Source organism: Equus caballus, chromosome 15 (assembly GCF_041296265.1).
Source record: "Equus caballus isolate H_3958 breed thoroughbred chromosome 15, TB-T2T, whole genome shotgun sequence".
NCBI lineage: Eukaryota > Metazoa > Chordata > Mammalia > Perissodactyla > Equidae > Equus > Equus caballus.
In genome coordinates this window covers 104,548,965-104,571,071 of record NC_091698.1, presented here as the reverse complement: position 1 = coordinate 104,571,071, position 22,107 = coordinate 104,548,965, and the positions used below count along the sequence as shown (strand labels likewise).

Here is a 22,107-nt window from a genome sequence, read left to right as displayed (position 1 = left end):
TGACCCTGGCTACCCTCAGGGCTCAGAGCCCACATCCCACACACACAACAGACAGGCCAGACACCATGGTCTCCACGGCGCCTTTTGACTAAAATCCTCCAACTTACCAACACCAGACGAAGCCTGAGGCATGGCCGCGCACCACCTTCAGCTCTTGGGCAGTTTCGGCTGGAGCACTAAATGAGCAGTCGGAACCACATGAAACTGCCATTTATACAGATCTGAAACAGTCCAATTTCAGCAATTTCAAGTGGTTCAACCTATTACCTGTGGATTCTCAACCAAGACCCTTACCCTCTCAGTTTTCACATCTGCAAAATGATTACCCTGGATTAGGCTAAGGCAGTTTTAAAAAGTCAAAATTCCAAAATCCAACTTGGTCTGCCCAAAAGACTGTTATCCCTACAACACATGCATGTTCTATTTGTACACGAATGGTGGCTGACAGTGTGAATGACTGACTTCAGGTCATCCTGCCAGAGTTTCTTTGACCTCCCAGCCACCCCTCTCTGCCCCTTCTCCTTTCCGCTAGCGGGCTCAGCGGCAGGTACATCCCCTCACTCCACTCTTACAGTGTCTTCATAAGCAGTTCCTAAAACCTTGCCTGGGTGTCATCCAGGGTCCAGACCTGTGTCCTTCCCTCAGGCTCTCTGAGGTGCACGTTTTAACTACTTCCTACAGATTGGCGTCAAATGGACTTTACATATTTCCCTAAAGATCCTGTCATAGCCCCTGCTTGCCAATACCAAGTTCCATGAAGAAAAGAATCAAGCAGACAAAAACAAGAAGCTGAGTACCAGCCTCTCCTTCCAGGCCTACGGGAGAAAGTCTCACACAAACATCTGATGACCCAACAGTGTGCGTGTGAACCAGTCATCAGCCAAAGCACACGCCCATAAAACACAAACGGCCTAGGTTACAACAACGAGTGAGTGACACGGCCGATAAACCCGTAACGTAGTGGCAAGCCCTGCAGACTTGCCCCAGAACATTCATCTGTATATCCTTCACTGTGAGATCTTGGTCTTCAGGGCACAGTTGAGTTTTCAAAACAGTCAAAAGTCTCAAAGTGCAGCCTGACGAACAAGAAAGGCAATTAAGCAGGACGAAACCACCAGGAGCCAAACACTATTGATCACGTCAAGAGAAAGATTTTCTCAGGTGGCATGAAGCTGACTCTTGAAGCAGTTCCCAAACAGGGGTTCCAAAAATGCCTTGGGCGTGGTGTTTTCCCGGGACAAGCAGAGGTCAGCACGCATCAGATGTGCAGGCTCTGCTCCACCTGTTTAAGAGGATACAACTGCCTTGTTTTGTAAGCACTCCTCTGGGACTGGCAGCTCGGTTTCTAGAAAGATGAGTGGACAACGGCGGACACACACCTCCTTCCTCACCAAGCACTCGGACTCTGAGGAGCACCGGCCTTTGCCCCGAGCGCTGGCCAAGGGACTGACACTGGAACATCAGGGACCCCCCTAAGCCAGGCGGCTGGGTCAGAGACTGCTTTACTCCTCCCAGCCAGGCTGGGCTAATCACTGAGTAACTGGTAATGACCCGGGGACGCACAATGGCCAGTGTGAGCAGCGAGTAAACACATCTGAATGGCGTTAGCCTACAAACAAAACTTTGGGGAAAGTAGTTCTGCTCTTATAACACTGGTCTGACAACTCAAACTTTACTTTCAATTCAAAGATTGACCAAACGGAAACCCAGAGTGATAAAATAAGATGACAGGATAACAATACAGTTACAAGTGGCGAGGAATGATCTCGGAGCTTCGATCCCGTTGGATCCTCAAATTCACCCTTAAAACATCCCAGGTGTTGGATGTGACAGGTGTTTCCCTCAGGAACACAAGGGAATAGGAACAAACACAGAAGCTCCCGTATGAACTCCTTGCTCTGAAACGAGGGGGCAGAGGCCACACCACTTGGGACTTCACGGGCCCTCATGGGGGCTGAGGGGAGAGACGTCCAGGCTCACTAAAGCAGAACCCAAGGGGACCTTTCAATAGGGCTCCCGAGTCCACGCCAGCCGCAGCAAAATCTCCAGCATGGAAAGGAACTCACAAAAACCCTTGCAAAGAATATTCCCACAGAGACTTGAGGGGATTCCACATCCAGCCATTGGAAAACTTCTTGGCACACAGCAAAATCTAATTTCCCTGAACTGGGTCAGCGTTGAGTTTGGCGAGGGGACCACTGGACGAACCTCTAGTGAAGGCATCACAGGCCTGAGCCCTAGAGGGGACCTCCACCTGTCACTCTGCAACTCCTCGAGAAGCACAGCGGTGCAGCTCTCTTGAATCAAATAGAAGGCTGATTTTAAAAGCACAGAAAAAAATTAAAGTTAATATTTGGGAACTCTTTTTCCTTGGCTATTTCTAGAAGAATCTCCTTTCAAGTCACTCACAAAAATGAGCTATTAAAATGCGTAATAAACGGGGAACTGTGGTCCACAAACTTCCAAAGAAACCAGAAGGCCCCCCCTCCTGACCTAGAGCCCCTGGGCTTTGTCAGCCCGGCGCAGCCTCCTGGCTCTTGGGTCTTCTTTTTCTCTCCCTCGATTTTTTTCTATGTGGACTTCTTCTCAGAGCACCAAGTGGCTTTAGGAAGTCTGTGAAATGACGACACACTAACTGAAAGAGCAGCGAGGACAATGAGACACGCCAGTAAGGACAAGAAGCAGGAGGCCTGTGCCTTGTCAGCGTCGCTGTCAGGAGAGCTCAGTGCTGGTCCCTCACGGACTCATCCAATCCCTGACATTCCTCCCCTCACCACACTTGCCACGGGGCCATGTCACTTTGGGTGGATATTAGTTTAGTGTCTGTCTTCCTCACCCAGTGAGAGCTCCTGAGGGTCAGGCTCTTCCTCGGGACACCAGCACAGGGTCTGGCACATGATGGACAGGTAATCAGTACTGTGGGAGGGAGCGAGCGAGAAGAGCTGGACTGCCAGGTACCCAGGGCAGGAAGGGAGAGCCAGGGTGGACACAATCAGGACATGAACCCACAGTGTGCCTCAGTTTCTTCACCTGTGGAACTGGGATAATAAGTGGAGATGAACTATCAAGGCTCACAGAAACGGTGCAGCACCGGCTCGGAGACGCCCTCGGTCAGTGCTGACTCTGACTGCTGTCACATCATGCTACCTGACGTAAAGATGCACACTTCGGGGTCTTCTACAGCCCAACATCGTGCACATCCATCACATTTCAGTCACAATCCACAAAAGCTGACTCCGCTGATTAAAAGAGATGATTCTAGGATACAGGGGAAGGAGAGGGCATGTCTGTCGTGCCAGAGAACCAGCTAAGGCTCGGCGTCTGGAAAAGTGCTGGAAACCACACCAAGGCCCTGGCCCGATGGGAAACTCTGTGGGCCCTGCCAAGCATCAAGGAGGCCAGCCCCACAGCTGCTGCTGCTGTGCTTGGCCACTGGTATGCAGGAACTTTCCACCACCTGGAGGTCACCACCTGGAGGTCACTGCACTGCCACCACGACTACTCCCTCTCCAAAGCAGACAGTACTCTAACCACGCGCACCAGCCACGGTGGGAGCCCCCACTGTCGCCTCATGTGGCCAATTCTGACTGGCGGGGCCTAGGCCACATACTGGGTCCTTGTCACAAGACAAAGTAGAAACCTCAATTCTTATTTCCATAATGGGAAATGGGACTAATAACCTAGGAATTTCCCCCAAATATAAAGAGGCTGTTCAAAACATGATAAGCAGCCACAAATAAGTCAGATGTCCCGGACTTGATCTGAGTGTTCCCCCAGGCACACTGAAAACAAGGTGAGACAGTGATTAATACCAGGCCTCAGAATCCCACAAAAGCTTCGCCCTCTGCTGGCTAAGCACACCATTCCATCACAACACCAGAAGGTGGCTTTTATTCTTCTTCAAAATAGTCTGACTTTAGCCAACACAGAAACTCAGCTATAATTAATAATAGACAAGTATGAGACCCAAATACTGACTGTTTGTAAGTGAAAGATTTTTTAAGACCGTATATAATTACATTAGCTTGAGTAACTGAGATTCATTATCATAAAATCCCATCATTCGAAATTGTGATTCTCAGAAACTGTTTCATGGTTTAAAATAAAGACTTGAGAATTGTCCTACCTCCCCCATTTTGTAACTCTGAAACTCTGATGTGAGCAAACATACACTGTACCCAAGCGTGCAGGTGAGGACATCAACCCAAGCGGCTGAGGAAGCCCCAGGGATGAGGCGAGGGGCACTGGAGGTCGAGTCAGATGACTTTGCTAGACTGTCACGGAGCCCACGCAAGGCCAGAGATCCCAGGGAAGAGCCGGTGTGTGGCAGGACGTGGTCTGGACAAACCAGAGTGAGACAGACCGAAGGACAGAGTGTCCACTGTTGCCCAGGATTTCTCAGAATCACCTGCCCCTCCAGCCTCGGTCAGTGATCCTGATACCCGCAATTCAACTTCCCATTCCATCCTCCCCCATCCACTAACAACCGGGGCTGGAGTCTGAGGTCTAGCTACCCCCAGGCAGGGGCAGCCCTCTGAAAAGGCTCTATCACCATCGACAACACCGACACCATCTTTCCAACAACCAGGCTGAAAATGATCTGATGGTTTCCATCCATCCCTGTCCTTTATTTCTGCATCCAGACTATATGCTAAACGTCTGCCATATCCACTCTTGTAAATTCCCATTCCCTCTGAGGTGATGCAACTCGAGCCTCCTCTCCTTGTCCTCATCTATTCCTGCAGGATGACTCTTCCTTAAATATTCCCATCATCATGCCAATTCTACTACCAGGAAACTTCAAATTGTTCTTTCAGACTTTATATGGAGTCCCTATGCAGCCACTTGGGTACAAGTCCACCACAATGCAAAACGAAGCCGTTTATAAATGGAATTATGCAGAACTCACTGAAGGACCAGAAAATGAGACTGTGGTGAGCAGTGCTGGGCACTCATCCAACCAGCCTAAGGGACAGAGGCCTATAATCACCAGAATATTGGAACCAGCATGGGCCTGAACCCTCCCTCCCTTGGTTCTCTGAAAGGTGCTTTATGAGCTTCTTACATCCTTACTGCTATGGACACTCCATGTGAACTCCCCAATCCTTACTGCTATGGACACTCGGTGTGTGCTCCCCAATCCTTACTGCTACGGACACTCCGTGTGAGCTCCCCAATCCTTCCTGCTATGGACACTCGGTGTGTGCTCCTCACATCGTTACTTCTATGGACGCTCAGTGTGAACTCCCACATCCTTACTCCTAGGGACAGTCAGTGTGAACTCCCACATCCTTACTTCTACTCACACTCAGTGTGAGCCCCACACATCATTACTCCTAGGGACATTCAGTGTGAGCTCCCCAATCCTTACTTCTATGGACACTTGGTGTGTGCTCCTCACATCGCTACTTCTGTGGACACTCAGTGTGAGCTCCACACATCCTTACTTCTATGGACATTCAGTGTGAACTCCCACATCCTTACTCCTAGGGACACTCAGTGTGAACTCCCACACCCTTACTTCTATGGACACTCAGTGTGAACTCCCACATCCTTCCTTCTACTCACACTCAGTGTGAGCCCCACACATTGTTACTTCTATGGACACTCAGTGTGAACTCCCACGTCCTTACTCCTAGGGACAGTTAGTGTGAATTCCCACATCTTTACTTCTATGGACACTGAGTGTGAACTCCCCACATCCTTACTTCTATGGACACTCAGTGTGAACTCCCCACATCCTTACTTCTATGGACACTCAGTGTGAACTCCCCACATCCTTACTTCTATGGACACTCAGTGTGAACTCCCACATCCTTACTTCTATGGACACTCAGTGTGAACTCCCCACATCCTTACTTCTATGGACACTCAGTGTGAACTCCCCACATCCTTACTTCTATGGACACTCAGTGTGAACTCCCACATCCTTACTTCTATGGACACTCAGTGTGAACTCCCCACATCCTTACTTCTATGGACACAGTGTGCATGCTCCACACATCCTTATTTTTATGGACACTTGGTTAGATCTGCTCTCTTTCCCTTTCCATCTCTCTAGCCAGTGCTTCCTGCAGGACACATTGTCTAACCTTCCTTAACTTTTCCACATTTACTAACTTCTGATGAACCCACATATTCTTTGTTGTTAAAACTTCACTTCCCCTTGAAATTACTTTTGTTAGAAAGCCAGCAACAGAACCTTGTACTTTTCCCATATTTGCTATTCAGGATTTATGTAAGTTTTTGGTTTCAACTTCCCTATCTCTTGACACCCGAAATTGGAGACTATGAACGAATACCAGACATCAAAGACTCCAGACGCCACCTCCCAGCTCCTACCCTGCCGCCCCTACCCCAGGGCCCCCACCCCACAGCAGAGGGTGGCCTAGGTAGGTGCTTTCCTCCCTCGGAGCACAGGCCCTGCCTGAATGCCCAGCCCCGAGTGCAGGCATGCAAGTGCTATCAGCACCCCACGCCAACCTAGCCGTCCCAGGGAAGAAGGCTCCACCCCGTGGTTGCACCATAAGGATAAGTGGCAGTTCCAGAGACACCAAGAGAGGAACCAGGCCAGAACGACACTGTGAGGGCCCCAAAAGCGGATTTCTACTGGATCCACATTCCATGGAAGTAGGCCAAGCCTTCTTCACTAAACCTAAACAGGGTGAGTTCCTGTAAAATAAGATCCAGCGAGGCCGGCCCTGTGGCCAAGTGGTTAAGTTCGCGCGCTCCGCTGCAGGCGGCCCAGTGTTTCATCAGTTCGAATCCTGGGTGCAGACATGACACTGCTCATCGAGCCATACTGAGGCAGCGTCCCACATGCCACAACTAGAAGGACCCACAACTAAGAAGATACAACTATGTACCAGGGGGCTTTGGGGAGAAAAAGGAAAAAAATAAAATCTTAAAAAAAATAAATAAACAAATAAATAAGATCCAGAGTTTCCCCAGAACCAGGAAAATCACAGTGTGAGTAAGGAAGACAATCAACAGACGCCAACACCAAGATGAAGCAACGCTGGAATTGTCTGATGGGGTTTTAAAGCAGCCATCACAAAAATGCTTCAGTGAGTAACCACAAATACCCTTGAAACCAATGAAGAAGAAAAAAAAACCAGAAAATCTCACCAAAGAAATAGAAGATATAAAAAAGAACCAAATGGAAACAATAACTAAAAAGATAAATAAAAATTCAGTGGATGGGTTCAATAGCAGAATGATTATGACAGAGGAAAGAATCCATGAATTTGAAGATACAACAGTAGAAAATACCACGTTTGAACACCAGAGAGAAAACAGACAAAAAAATAAAACAGAGTCTCAGGAACCTGTGGGACAGCAGCAATGAGCTAACATTCATCTCAGTAAAGTCTCAGGACAGGAGAATGGGGCTGAAAAAGTACTTAAAGAAACAATGGCTGGAAACTTCCCAAATTTGGTAAAAGACACAGCCTACAGATTCAAGAAGCTGAGAAAATCCAAATAGGATAACCCCAAAGAAATCCATTCCAAGACACATCATAATTAGTCATGTGAAAACTAAAGACAAAGAACAAATAAAGAAAGCAGCAAGAGAAACAATGCATTGCTTACAGGATCACCAGCTCCAGTTACAGGAGATTTCTCATCTGAAACCATGGAGGCCAGAAGGCAGTGGCACAATACTTTTCAAATACTGAAAGAAATGAACTGTCAGCTGTGAATTCTACATTTAGTGGAAATACCCTTCAGGAATGAAGGGAAAATACAGACATTCTCAGAAGGAAGACTAAGAGAAATTTGGCCAGTAGACCTACACTTAGAGAATGGCTAAAGAAAGAAAGAAACAGAAAGAAAACGATAAGAAAGAGGCTTGGGACTTCAGAAAGGAAATCAGAACAACAGAACGGGTAACATCAGAATATAATGGACTATCCTTCTCCCTAAGATTCTTAAATCATGTTCGATGGTTGACGAAAAAACTGTAAGCTAGTACAGAGGGAAGCCCACAGGAGGACACGGAGAAGACGGCCATGTGCAAGCCAAGGAGAGGCCTCAGAAGGAACTAGCCCTGCTGACACCTTGATATGGGACACCTAGCCTCCAGAACTGTGAGAAGATAAATTTCTATCGTTACGCAAAAAAAATACAATAATATATATATAAACACCACCTCTGATGGTCAATGTACATAGAGAAAACACTTAAGATAATTCTATTTTAAAAGTGGGGAAGGGAAAGGTTTCTATACATCTCTCAAAGTAGACTTAGTAAGTTCTGTATGTAAATTGTAATATCTAGAGCAAACACTAAGAAACTATACAAAGCAATATATTCAAAAACACTGTAAATAAATCAAAATGGAATTTTACAAATGTTCAAGTAACTCACAGGAAGACAACAAAAGAGAAGCAGAGCAACAAGAAACAAAGAGAACAAACAGAAAACAAATAATAAAATGGCACAATTCATCCCTACGTATCAATAATTTAAATGTAAATGGTCTAAATACATCAATTAAAAGAGATTGGCAGAGTGAATAAAAAAACATACACACACATACAACTCAACTATATACTGTCTACAAAAACCTCATCTCCCAAAATCTGCAGCGTCCTGGCTAAAAGAGGCAGGAAGAGAGCATGCACATGGCTGGGGCCTGCCCAGGACCAGAGGAAGACCCCCCCAAAGGACAGACACCTCCAACCGGGGGCAGAGTAAACGCATTGGCTCACACCTCCCTTCTCTTCTAATAACGCTTGTACTACTTTTTAACAGGAGGTGAATTGTGATGGAGACGGTGAAAGCAAACCAGGAGCAGATCAGGAAAGATTCTACAGCATGAGTGAAAGCTTCCACACGCACACACACCTTTAGCTTTAAAAGTCTGCTCCCTTGAACTGGCCTTAAGATGTGTGACCGCACATTCTTGTGGTTGCAGCTTGCCTACCGGGAGGTCAGAGAAGCTTCCTGTGATTCCTCAAACTGGAATATTCTGTCTTTAGCACAGCTCCTCTGGGAAGAGGGGAGGACGCAGCTACCACCCTATACGAGTAAAGGTGTCCAGTGAGGGCAGGTGTCAACCAGCAGATCACCACATTCTGTCAGAGAGCAGGAACGAGGAGTTATTTCGATATTAGGAGTACGTTCTTAGTTCAGAACTAAGGTCAGAAAACAGCATTTCAGGGTCACTGAAGACTGACTACAGCAAACCAGTGTGTGTTATGTTTTCTTCCCAAGAACCCAAAGAAGACAAGTGGCTTCCAAAAATTAAGATATTTAGGATATCGTAAAAATCTTCTCTTTTTAAAGTTTTCGTTAGAAAGAGCAGAAATATCAGTAAGTCCTCAAAGGCTTTTAAAAGTCTTGATAATTAAAAATAAAAAATTAATACACACTCTATAGTAAACTTGTAATTCATTACATATAACAAAAAATTGTAGGGCACACCCGCACTTGGGTATGATGTCTCTCATAGTTATACAAATATTTAAAAATTATTTTTATCTATTAAATTTCGATGGCCAAATTTTTTATGATTCTTTCCCCCCAAAAAATCAGATTTTTTTTCAAATAAACAAATGAGCCTAGTTTTCTATACATTAAGGGAAATAATCGCTGGGGGGAAAAATAGTAGATTTCTCTCGGAAACTTGATTCTGATAAGTTATCTACAAGACCCTGAGCAAATGAATTCCTCTGAACCTCTGTTTTCTTATCTATAACATGGGGCATATGAAAATGTTACACTCAGAAGATGACCAGGAATATCAAGTTGAAACAGCTTGAGGAGTACTTTGAAAACTGTAAAACACTATGAAATGCAATAAGGTTGCCATCTGTGTATAGGTACAAGGGTGTCTACCTTATATGCTTTAATCTCTGAAAGACCAGATTAGTATACTAATTACTAAGTCTACATCTTTTAGGAATAACTCTTCCCTACACACAGTTTATTAATTCTTTAGATGAATAATTTGGGCTCTGTAATTTATATAGATTTTTACACATAATTTATATAGGTTTGGAAAACCTATATAGATTTTTCCCTGGTGCCATTCCATCTGAGATCAGGTCCCTTCAACAGTCAAGGTGTCTATTATACATAAGACTAATTAAGCAAGATTCTTTACTGATTCTTCTTTCAAAATCAAATGGAAAATTCATGCAGAGACCCCAAATTCCTAAATTCTTCACCATATCATCAATTTCATATGAAGGCAACTTGGCAATTCTGACATAGGTCGGTAACCAAAGGTATGAGTTATGAATATGGCAACCTCAACATACTTTCAACAATTGGGGATTCTGGCAATGATTTGTTTTCACATTAAAAAAAGATTTTTAGAAATTAATTATAAGCAAGAGGAGTTTTTTAAGGGGAGGATGTAACTAAAAACAAAGCCCATGAGGTTGACGACTTTGTTTTGGTCACACTTAGAACATACAGGAGGCAGTCAAATATTTTAAATCTGGAAGCGATCAGACATTCTCTTATAAGAGTTTCTTTCTCTTCCTTCCATTCACTTAATTCAGCAAACACTGAGACTGAGGATCAGGCAGACAAGTCTCCCACTAACTCATATTTCACCACCACCCTCTACAAAGAACACGAGTAGGCTCACCATGGAATTGCAGAAACCCAGGGCTGGCTAGGAATGAAGGACCACGGGGTCCAGTCACCCGACAGACACGGGACCCCTGCAGCACTGGTGTGAGTGGCCATCAGTGTCTGCTGGACATCTCCGGAGGAGCAGAGACCCAACTTCCTCAGGGGTGGTCCACAGTATCTCTGGTGCAGCAGGAACTCCTCACCCTGTAGCTTTCATTGACTGACCTGAGATCACCCTGCTAGGGGCCATGAAACACAGCCATTCCCTCTCAAACACCTGAACAGAGTCCCATGACCCTCCCAATTCTCTCTCAGTTGGCCCCTCCCCCAGTCTGTCAATCACGCCATGCATGCCAGGGACTGGGGCCATTTCAGTCTGCTCTCTGTCTGCTCTGTGGCAGCGGAGGTCGACACCCCAGGTGTGCTCATCCCAGGTGAGCAGACGTTTCGTCCGCCATCAGCAACCACATCCTGGGCAGTGGCTAAGCTTGCACCATGGTTAGGTGTCTGCAGCATACAAGGAGATTACTCGAAAAGACGGCCCCTAGTCACGCCATGTCCTTGCTAAGGAGAGGAGGCTTATTTCTGGACCCAATCACAGCACTTTCTGGGAATCCCCTTCAAAATGTACTGTCATATTCCAACTCCAGTTTTCCAAGATCCTCCCAAATGCTAACCTCTGCCATTCAGCACCTGTTCATCCTTTTCAGTGCATATTTTTAACATACTTTTAGATTTGAAGATTTATCCCCAGCATAGGTGAAGCCCCCGGGGAAGGGTGAGAGAGCCATTGGATCTCGGGGTGGAAGGGCCAGAAACTTAACCCCTTCCAGACGCCAAGGCGAGTCACTGGACGAGACAAAGCACAGCCCGGTGGCACCTACGCAGCAGCCTCCTGTCAGAGGGGGACAGCACCCCTCCGAGAAGTCAGCTCCACCCTTCACAGGTTAACTGGGCTGAACTTCTCCACACCCTAGAGGTGAACACCAGCACCCCGTCCACAGTGAGGCCTGGGGGGGGGGGGCGCGGGGAGGCTGGCCTCAGGTTACACAAGAACAGAGATCCTTTTCCTTCTGAGTTTTCCAGGGTAACTCCTTGCAAGGACTCCAAGGGAAGGCTTTAATAATGACATGTCAAGTATCCAGGGCAGATGGCGGTGGGGTCTCCTGTTCACCTTACATCTCACCACCTCCTTCCCCACCTGCCGAGCCCTGGTCTTACCAGAGCTGTGGAGTCATGGGAAAGTGCAGAGTTCTGTGGGTTTTGTTCTTGCCCACATACTCAGACCCAGCAAGATGCACCCCACTTAAAGTCTCAGGTGGAATGAGGTAGGTATCATTCTAGAACCAAAAATGCTTCTTTCACTTGCATATTCATTTCCAGGTATAATAAAGCATTTTATTTGTAAAATATCTTACACGCTCTATGCATGGTTCTATGTCCTTTCCAGAACACTGGCATACAAGCTGACACAGCTACCTTAGATTAACCCTACTCTTTAACTCTGAATTACTAAAATCCCGGGGTAACTGGCTGTCTCTGGGAGGGAACCTGCGGGTCTGGTGGTTAGGGCTGGAGGGGAGATTTAATTTTTATTATATAGCCCTCTGTGCAGTGTGATCTGTTAAGCAGGTATATGATCACCTTTACAAAAATGCATTTTTACATAAAACAAAAAAAACCTAGACATCAGGGCCTCTCAAGAGCCCTTCCAAGGTGAGTGCCAGTGTAGCTGCCTGTCCAAGTGGAGGCTGAGCAGCTCCAGCATCAACAGGACCACGCCCATTCAGCCAACAATGTCTGTCCCTGGATGCAGGGACACAGCACTGAGATGGGACTCCTCCGTCAGGGCCCTCCAAGGAGTAGGGGAAACCGGGAAGCTGACCGCCAACTCTAGGTGAGGGGGACAGGCGATAGAAGGGACAAATTAAATGGTGCAGATGGGAGAAGCAGGCCAGCCTTGAGACGCGGCTTCCCCAAGGAGGTGCCTCTGACTGACAGACGAGCCGGAGGCAGGACATGCCACTTCCTGGGCTCTGGGAACACTGCAGAGGGGGAGGGGACTTCTGCTGATTATCTCAGCTGGATCTCTGGTGCCCCAGGCTTAAGTTGCTCTGGCCGCCTTTCTCAGTCAGACGGAGGATGGCATCTAAGCCTTGTGTTCGGGGCATGCACTCTGACTAGGTTTGCCAGATAGAACAATAGAAACATTTCGCACAGGACAAACAACACTGAAAAGTATTCCTTGGGTATCTGAAATTCAAGTTTAATGAGATGTCCTGTGTTTTCTCTGGCAACCCTACTTCTGATGTACTCCCGTCTTAGCTTCATCGCAAGTCAGTAAGAAAGGTGAATATACTCCCTCTCTGCCCAGTGGAGACCAGCGACCCAGGGAGGCGGGGGGACTGGCTCTCAGTCACAGAGTCTACAAGCGGCAGAGCTGGAGCGAGGGCTCCACCGGCGGGGGCCCACAATGGCCCCTTCTGCACACACACAGTCCGGTGCACGCTGGAGGTGAGGAAGAGCGTTAGTGGGGACAGTGAGGATGAGACGGGTGACAGGCGGGTCCCTGAAGGATGAGTAGACTGCCAGGCAGAGATCTGGAGGAAGAATGTTTAAGGCGGAGAAAGCAGCATGAATTGTAAAAGTGCACGGAGGAACCCGGGGTGGAAACAGAGCCCCAGGACCTGGAGCGACGCAGCAGGAGATGAGGGCAGAAAGGCAGCCGGGGCAAGCGCACAGAGGATGAGGACACGGTGCCAGCACTCTATACATCAGGGCATTTAACAGTCACCGCAATCCCCACATTAGATTCCCAGTGTGACAGAAACAAATGGAGGCTTAGAGAGGTCCATCACGGCTCAAGGTCACAAAGGCGGTAAGTGTCAGGGCCAGGACACGGCCCCACTGCCTAGACCGAGAGGCACTGCCCTGGGCTTTGTCACCCAGCTCACGGGAAGCCCCACTGGCTTCTAAGCAGCAGAGTTGAGAGCCAAAATCTGTTTTAGGGAAATCAGTTGTAGGAGGGGAATTATAACGGTTGAGGTGAGAAACTGAAGGCCCAAGCTGGGGCCTGGGCAGGAGAGCATGGAGAAAGTGCACTTCCTATGGGGGGGTGGGGGATGTGCAGAAGTCCAATCACCCTAGGGTCTTAATCAGCAGGGACCACAGAGCCCGTCCAGCTGCCTCCCACTCCCGCCCCCACACAGCCACAGCAACAGCCTGGGCTGCCCCACACGGCGGGCCTGGGTCAGTGGCCCTGAGCCGCTGGGACCCAGGAAGGCTCCTGCTCACTGGGGGAGCTGAGCTCCAGGCTGCCTGGGAGCAGGAGGATTCAGGAGTGCAGGGCGAGCACAGGGCTGTATTTCACCGCCCCGCTGCTCTGTCAGCTCTTCATTGTTCTAATTTCCCGAGGACCCCGCGCTGGCGTGATCTACAGTCTTCCTGACATTTCACCTTCCTCTGCTGAAAAATTCATCCCAGTCCTAATGTGGGATGCTCTCTCCTGAATGCGGGGGCGAGAGATTGATTCCGGCTGCCGGTAATACCAGCTGCCACTCACCCACCCTTTCATGGGGTCAGGGATGAGTCAAGCAAGTCACCAATTACAGAAAAGACATCTACAAATCTTAATTTATCAACCCTTCTGCCATATCTTTTCACCCTTATTCTCCATCTTGGGTTTATGTTTATTATTTTTAAAGACCCTCCTTTGGTCTTCCTGAGATTTACCAGCATACTGAGGCGGCTTTCTCATTTTCAGAGCACTTGCATGTTTTTTTAAAGATTATTTTCACATACTTCTATGTCTAGTGAGTCAGGGACCATGGAGAGACAAGAGTGACACTGACGGGCAGATGAGAGGCAGCAGGGCATCCGCGAGCAGGGCTTGCCGAGGCCCTCAGTGCTCCACAGCCGGCGAGCCTGTCCCCTCTCCTTGATCCCCTCTCCGCCCCTCGGGGATCTTCCAACCCTGAAACTCCCCTGGCTGTGGGGCTGATGAATTGCTCCGACCTGCCCTTTGAGTTGCTGATCCCCAGCCAGCTCAGGCTAAGGGATCCTAACTCCAGCCTTCGCCTGAAATGCGCCCCCCGCCTGGGAAGTCCTGCTCTTTCCGGGCCCCGCACACCAAGTGTGTCACCGCCCTGGCCCCACTGTTCAGCCGCTGCCTGCACAGCGCCTGTCCCCCGCGCTGTACCAGCTGCATGCCCCCCACACCCCAGCCTGCTATGTTTTTATCCTGGAACCCCCAACACCTCCAGCAGAGCAGGTACAGGACAGAGAGCTGCACATACTTCAGCCACGTCCCGGTCACACCCGGACCATGCCTCCCCAGGCCACGCCTCCCCAGCCACGCCTCCCAGGCCACGTCCCAAACAAGGCCTCAACAGTGAGTGACTCAAAATGCTTCGGCAAAATAGGTCACAGACCTTTAAGGTCTCACTCAAAGTCAAAAACACAAATGCAAAGTGTGTGCCAGCTTAGGGTCTACTGTGCTGCCTTACAAGGTGAACTGAATGACGAAACAGCAGGAATATATTACGTGATAGCAGGCTGGTTACCTAACATTTGGTCTGAGAACCTAGTCAAGATGGAACTCTCCCCAAATCTCCTGCAGAAATAAACAAATCAAAGAATCCATAACTGTTATGGGCTGAATTGTGTCCCCCCAAAATTCACATATTGAAGTCCTAACCCCCAGCACCTCAGAACGTGACTGCATTTGGAGGTGGGGCCTTTAAAGAGACGATTAAGTTAAAAGGAAATCACTAGGGTGGGCCCTAATCCAACAGGACAGGTGTCCTTACAAGAAGAGGACCTTAAGACACAGACACGCACAGAAAGAAGACCACGTGAGGAAGACCACATGAGGATACCGGGAGAAGGCGGCCTCAGAGAAACCAATGGTGCTGACTCCCAGATCTCGAATTTCCAGCCTCCAGAACTGTGAGAAAATACACTTCTGTTGCCTAAGGCACCCCATCTGTGGTATCTGTCATGGCGACCCGAGCAGAATAAGACAACGGCTGGGCACCTTTATGCAAGATGCACAGCAGCTCAGACACAAATCACTGAGGCTGGGACCTGGCCTCACAAAGACACAGCAGCTAACTGCTTCTTCTCTGCATCCCCAAAAAGAACTGCCAGGCATGGGGAGAGGGCAAGGGCCAAGGGCAGAGAGCAATTCACCAGGCCGTGGAAGAACACAGCAAATAACACATCGGGGTTGAGGGAGGAATCTGGCATAGAGCTTTTTACAGTCTTACTGGAAAAATTAATCCAAATTGGGCTTTGTCTAAGCACTCCCGCGTGGCCTGAAAACCTGGAGAAAGGACCATAAAGCAAGCGCCTGATAAACGACAGGAGATGAAGCTGTGGGGAGGTGTCCAGCGGGTGCTCTGGGGATCAAGTCTTAGTTAACATCTTCATTAGTGATCTGGAAGGAGCAGTAAACAGCACATTAATTAAATTTCCAGATGATACTAAATTTGCAGGTGCTACAGAAAAGTCAATGAGGACAGAGAAATGATACAGATGGGATCCAAGGAGGTTAGGAGTATAAGAAACAATGCAGGATTCAATCTCCAAAAAGAGAAGCTAATTAAAAACTTTTCCTATATTCTGGAACTCCATCTAATTTCTGAGATGACTGTATAGGAACAAGGCAGGGGTCCCTTGTGAGAACTCTCGCTACGCAAGCCCTCAATATCCAAAATCAGGAATCTAACAGATTCAGCAATGCTCAGATGAACTCCTTGGCAATCAGAATTCTCCTTACCTGCTATTCAAAACTCAGAAGCCAAAGCAGATTCTGGTATCATGGTACACACTGATCCTCAAACTTGCAATCCAAACTCGAGAAAGGTGCTCATACAGATAGGCACCTCTGAGCTCATCTGTGACGCATACAGCCCAACTGGGAAAGAGAGAAAGCCAGGGTGCAAAGTTTACAGAGACAATCACGGAACTCTGTGCCGAGAGGAATAAGGCCAAAGGAATGAGGACACTTGGGACTTGCCCAAGCAACAAAATACTTGGGTCCATAAAATATAATTATATTTCTAAAGAGACAAAGGGGACCTGTGCTTAAGATCTGTGATCTCACTGGCCTCTAAACTCCTCTGAACGTCATTACAGACATCACTCAGAAGTGGTTACCGTTATATCTCTATTCTTCGTGACAAAAATCAATAAGAAAACATTTTTATAACCAAGTATATTTACAAAATTCTTGCCCCAGAAACAACATCCTTGAAGCCTAAGAATGTATGTCAGATGCTCTGGAACCGAGCTACAGGTTCAAATCCCGGCTCCAGTGCCAACTAGTGCTGCTCGCCTGGCAAACTGCTTCAACAAACTCCTTGTTGGGAAAACGCAAATAATAACAGGGGATTCAACTAGATACTCTGCTGCACCCCCGTGTTCACTGCAGCATTGTTCACAACAGCCAAGACATGGAAACAAGCTAAGCGTCCACTGACAGGTGAATGGATAAAAGAAATGTGCACATACACAATGGAACATTATTCCACCATAAAAAAGAAGGAACATTTTTTTTCATGTTTGCAACAATATGGATGAACCTTGAGGGCATTATTTAAGTGAAATGAGTCAGAGAAAGACAAATACCATATGATCTCACTTATATGGGAAATCTAAAACAAACAAACAAAAAGAACAAGCTCATAGAAAGAGAGAACAGATTGATGGTGGCCAGAGGCGGGGTTGGGGTTTGGGAGAATTGGGTGAAGGGGGTCAAAAGGTACACACTTCCAGTGTAAGATAAATAAGTTCTGGGGATGTGATGTACAGTATGATGACTAGAGTCAACAATACTGTACTGTGTATTTGAAAGTTCCTAAGAGAGTAGATCTTGAAATTTCTCATCACGAGAAGAAAACATTGTAACCATGTGAGGTAATGGATGTTAACTAAACTTATTGTGGTGATCATTTCACAAAATATACATACATCAAACCATTATGTTGTTAAACTAATGTTAAACTAATACAATGTTATGTCAATTATATCTCAATAAAACTGGGAAAAAAATTTTTAATAAATAAAAAACTAGATAATTTGCATAAAGCGCTTATCCCAGCACCAGGTAAGTAAGCACTCACTGGTAGACGTCATTATCATCATCATCATCACATTTCCTCATGTATAAAATAGGGATGATGATAAGGATGGTGATGAAAGCCAAAATCACTAAATGACTTGCCCAAATACCCACCATTAGCAATGGAGTTGGGGCCTAAACCCAAGTCTTCTGAGTGTGTATCTCCTGCTCCCTCATCACGCCCCACGCCGCCCAGCACTGGCCTCTATCCAGGCTGCGTCATCTACGCCAGGCCCTCCAACGGATCACACCGCACCCTGCACACCCTAGGTCCAGGCCCGCCAGCAACTCCGCTTCCTCTTCAGCAGGAAGGCAGGTGCGTGAACAAGTGGGAGGTGGGTAGAGAATGTGTTTCTCTTTGCTAGGCTGCCTTGTATTTATTACTAACAAATAAACCATTAATTGGAACAGGCAGCAAAGAAACTTGCACTTTTTGGCAAATAAGACACCCTCCACACACTTCACACACAGCACACACACTCTACAATGCATGCACACTCCACACACTCCACACACACTATACACACACAGCACGCATACTCCACATGCACTGCATGCACACTGCACACGCACTCCACACACTCCACACAGAGCACACACGCTCCACACACTTCACACACACTCCACATGCACTGCACGCACACTGCACATACACAGCACATGCACTCCACACACAGAGCATGCATACTCCACACACTTCACACACACAGCATGCACACTCCACATGCACAGCACACAACTTCACATGCTCCATACACACAGCACACATGCTCAACAGACACAGGACGCACACTCCACAAACACGGCATGCACATTCCACACACCTCACGCAGCACACACATACAAAGCATGCACACTCCACACACAGCATGCATACTCCACACACTTCACACACACAGCACGCACACTCCACATACCTCACACGGCACACTCATAATTCACACACACAGCACGCACATTGCACACACAGCATGCACACTCCACACATAGCACACACATTCCACACGCACAGTGTGCACACTCCACACACACTGTACACACACAGAGTGCACGCTCCACACACACTGTATGCACGCTCCACAGGCACTGAGTGCACACTCCACACACACAGTGCACACACTCCACATGCACTGCGCGCATGCTCCACATGCACTGAACACACACTCCACTGCTGGCCTATCCAGGCTTCAGCCTCCAGAGTGAGACCGTCTTCAGCTGAGACTCTGCTCAGCGCAGAGCTGTTGCAGCAACAACAGGTCCATCATCTCTATTTTTGTTAGTCACATGAAATACGTAAGCTAAAACGGAATACAAAATGTTTTCACTTCAAAACAAGTTGTGTGTGTACGGTATGGAAATGAAAGATGGACTGTCATGGTCAAGGGGCTTTTACATAAAGGGGAGGGGTCTGACCAAAGCTTGCGTCAGGCAGTCACAGGCAGCCATGCACCTCCCCACCGGCCGAGAGCCCCTCGGAGCTGCTCCACAGCGACAGGCTCCTGCGACAATCTCCCAACTCCTTCTTCACAAGGTGCTATTTCTTGGCACCAGGATCATGAGAAAGCTTAACTCTCACCTTTCCCAGCTGAGCCCCTATACCCTGAAAAAAAGAAAGCGCTCAATCCTTCCATATCTGCACAGAAGACACAAAGGAAGTTTTTTGGGTTTTTTTTAAAGATTTTAATTTTTTCCTTTTTCTCCCCAAAGCCCCCCAGTACATAGTTGTATATTCTTTGTTGTGGGTCCTTCTAGTTGTGGCATGTGGGATGCTGCCTCAGCGTGGTTTGATGAGCAGTGCTATGTCTGCGCCCAGGATTCGAACCCACGAAACACTGGGCCACCTGCAGCGGAGCACGCGAACTTAACCACTCGGCCATGGGGGCCAGCCCCGACACAAAGGAAGTTTTAACCAGAGACACAGCCAGTGTGTTTCAGAGCCAGAGGCTTCTGTGGGCGCAAAGCATTTCCCTGGTTCCATTCTTTAATTAGCAGACCACTTGACACTGATTTCGACGACTTCTCATTTTCCTCCCTGCCTCTCATACACTCCATTCTTCCGAGGAATCTCAATCATTTTATCTCAGAAATTATGGTTTCATAAAGAGGGGCCTTAAAATAGTTCTTTTCCAAGGAAAACCATCTCCTCTCTTAGTTTATTTTCACAAAGTAACCATTTAAACCCCAAAATGCAATTTTCTTCTAATTTGGTGCAGAGATAACGGGAAACTGCAGCTTTAAACAGAAACACCACACCCTGCTCCACTGCCACAATCAGAGAAGCCTAGACTGGCAGCTATGCAGAGTCTCAGGAATCGTCTAGCTCAGCATCCCAACACAGGCGACACTGTGAGGTCCCAGAAGAATGTAAAAGGTGACATCTGGAGCCAGGAGGGCTCAAAACATCACCTGACAGTTCCCAGGGATGGCGGCTGGCGCCCAAGGAATGGAACGAATGGAAGCCACACTGATTAATTTACCTCTCCGGCGTGAAAATCTCAACAAAGCCCCACCACCTCATCCTAGGCCATATTTCACGGAGTCCTCATACAAGCACAAAGGATTCCTCTTAAAGGTGAAGTGTGCTCACAGGCAATCACGGGCAGTATCCATATCCCAGGGAGCCAGCGGGGCATCCCACCCTCATTTATGGGAGATGTCCAAAGACCCGGCCGCAGGGCCGCCCACAGTGGGCCCAGGCCAGGGTCAGGGATCTGAGACCACCATGGTTCCTCTCCCTTTCCACTGCTCTCCTCCATGCCTGGCTTCAGGACTGGCACAGACTTCAGACTGTGCACACACTGAAAGGATCTTGACATGGCCTTCAGCTGCACTAACTGAACAGGCTAATGTCAGTGTTGTCTCTGTGTCTGTCCCCATGGAACATGGTTCCTGGAGTCTGGTATCCTGTCTCTCATTTTTTCATCCTCAGCACTTAGTGCTATGTCTTAAGCACAACAGAAATTTGAAAAGGTTTTTTTTGGTTTTTTTTTTGGTGAGGAAGATTGTCCAATCTGTGCCAATCTTCCTCTATTTTGCATGTGGGATGCCACCACAGCACGGCTTGATGAGCGGTGCTAGGTCCATGCCTGGGATACGAACCTGTGAACCCCATGCAGCCAAAGCAGAGTGCACGAACTTAACTACTACACCACCAGGCTGGCCCCGAAAAAATAACAGCTTTAAAATGTGGAATGAGAATGAGCCTCTAAAGCTGGAAACTGGTGGTAAGTTGGTCCTCGGCCCCAGCATCAATCAGGTAGGTTTAAATAGCCCCTCTTGTAGTGCTGAACTCTGACTGAAGAGAAGCCTGTCTGGCACAGTTAGGGGCACAGCCTGGAACCGGAATCCATGGCCCAAATCCCATATCTGCCCCGTTAGACATGTGACCCTGAGGAAGTCACTTAGCCTTCCGATGCCTCAGTTTCTTCATCACTAAAGTGGGAACTCAGTGAGCGAGTGCCCATCAAAGTGTTCAAAAAGGGTCTGACACCCCGTAAGCCATCTGCATGGCAGCCCCTGTTGCTTCCATGGCTGCTGACAAAGCAGGGGTAACATGGCTGTGAGGATTTCCATGAGCTTTGATGCAAGTCACCACCACACCACACCAAATCTATATCCTAAAAGTGGCAAATGTTGTTAAAACACAAGAACGGGGCTGGCCCCGTGGCCGAGTGGTTAAGTTCGCGTGCTCCTCTGCAGGCAGCCCAGTGTTTCGTTGGTTCAAATCCTGGGCGCGGACATGGCACTGCTCATCAAGCCACGCTGAGGCAGCGTCCCATATGCCACAGCTAGAAGGACCCACAATGAAGAATATCCAAGTATGTACCGGGGGGCTTTGGAGAGAAAAAGGAAAAAAATAAAATCTTAAAAAAAAAAAAAAAAAAGATTCTTTAAAAAAAAAAAACACAAGAACGTTAAAGCCCACATAACCTCTGGCTCCTTCGGGGGATTGAGAAACTGGTAGATGAGCTAAAGTAGCCACAGTTCCTTTCTAGGTCTAAAACAAGGAAGAAAAGAAACCCTAGGCACCAAAGATCACAAATAATCTCTCAGCACGATACAATTTCATCCCATAATTGCAAGAATTCTATATGGGCTTGTCAGGAAGTCTGAAATGAAAAGTTTTAGGCCTAAGAAATGGCCCCCGACCAGACCAGTGGTGCACTGGGTCAGGTGCCCTAGAGACAGGCCACCACAGGAAGGACCTGGGAGCCCTGGCTTCTCGGGACAGCCCACTACAGAGCTGACCTCCCAGAGGCACCTGAGTGCTTCCTTGTCTGTCTGCATTTTCAGCTGTTTCATCACTGAGGGTAAAGAGGTCCAGGAATTCACTCCTAGCACCAGGCCCGACACTGCCCTCATGCTGCATTCTCTCCTGCCAGCCTCAGGGCACT

The 22,107-nt window shown here is 47.8% G+C and overlaps 1 protein-coding gene across 12 annotated transcripts in view; it reads right to left on the bottom strand.

Annotated features, from left to right (window-relative positions):
• Positions 1-22,107, bottom strand: part of EIPR1 (EARP complex and GARP complex interacting protein 1) — a 136,754-nt gene that overhangs the window by 79,628 nt on the left and 35,019 nt on the right. The window contains exon 1 of one of the 12 annotated variants that reach the window (XM_070236760.1): positions 16,370-16,567. The exons of 7 other annotated variants lie outside the window; for them this stretch is intronic. Coding sequence is in view for 1 of the 5 variants with exons in the window: in XM_070236750.1 (XP_070092851.1) it covers positions 108-132 (25 nt within the window). In the remaining 4 variants the exon portion in view is untranslated. Of the gene's footprint in view, positions 1-107; positions 187-8,929; positions 9,081-16,369; positions 16,568-22,107 lie in introns of those variants that run through there. 4 more of the 12 variants (XM_070236755.1, XM_070236756.1, XM_070236754.1 and 1 more) reach the window with 4 other exon arrangements.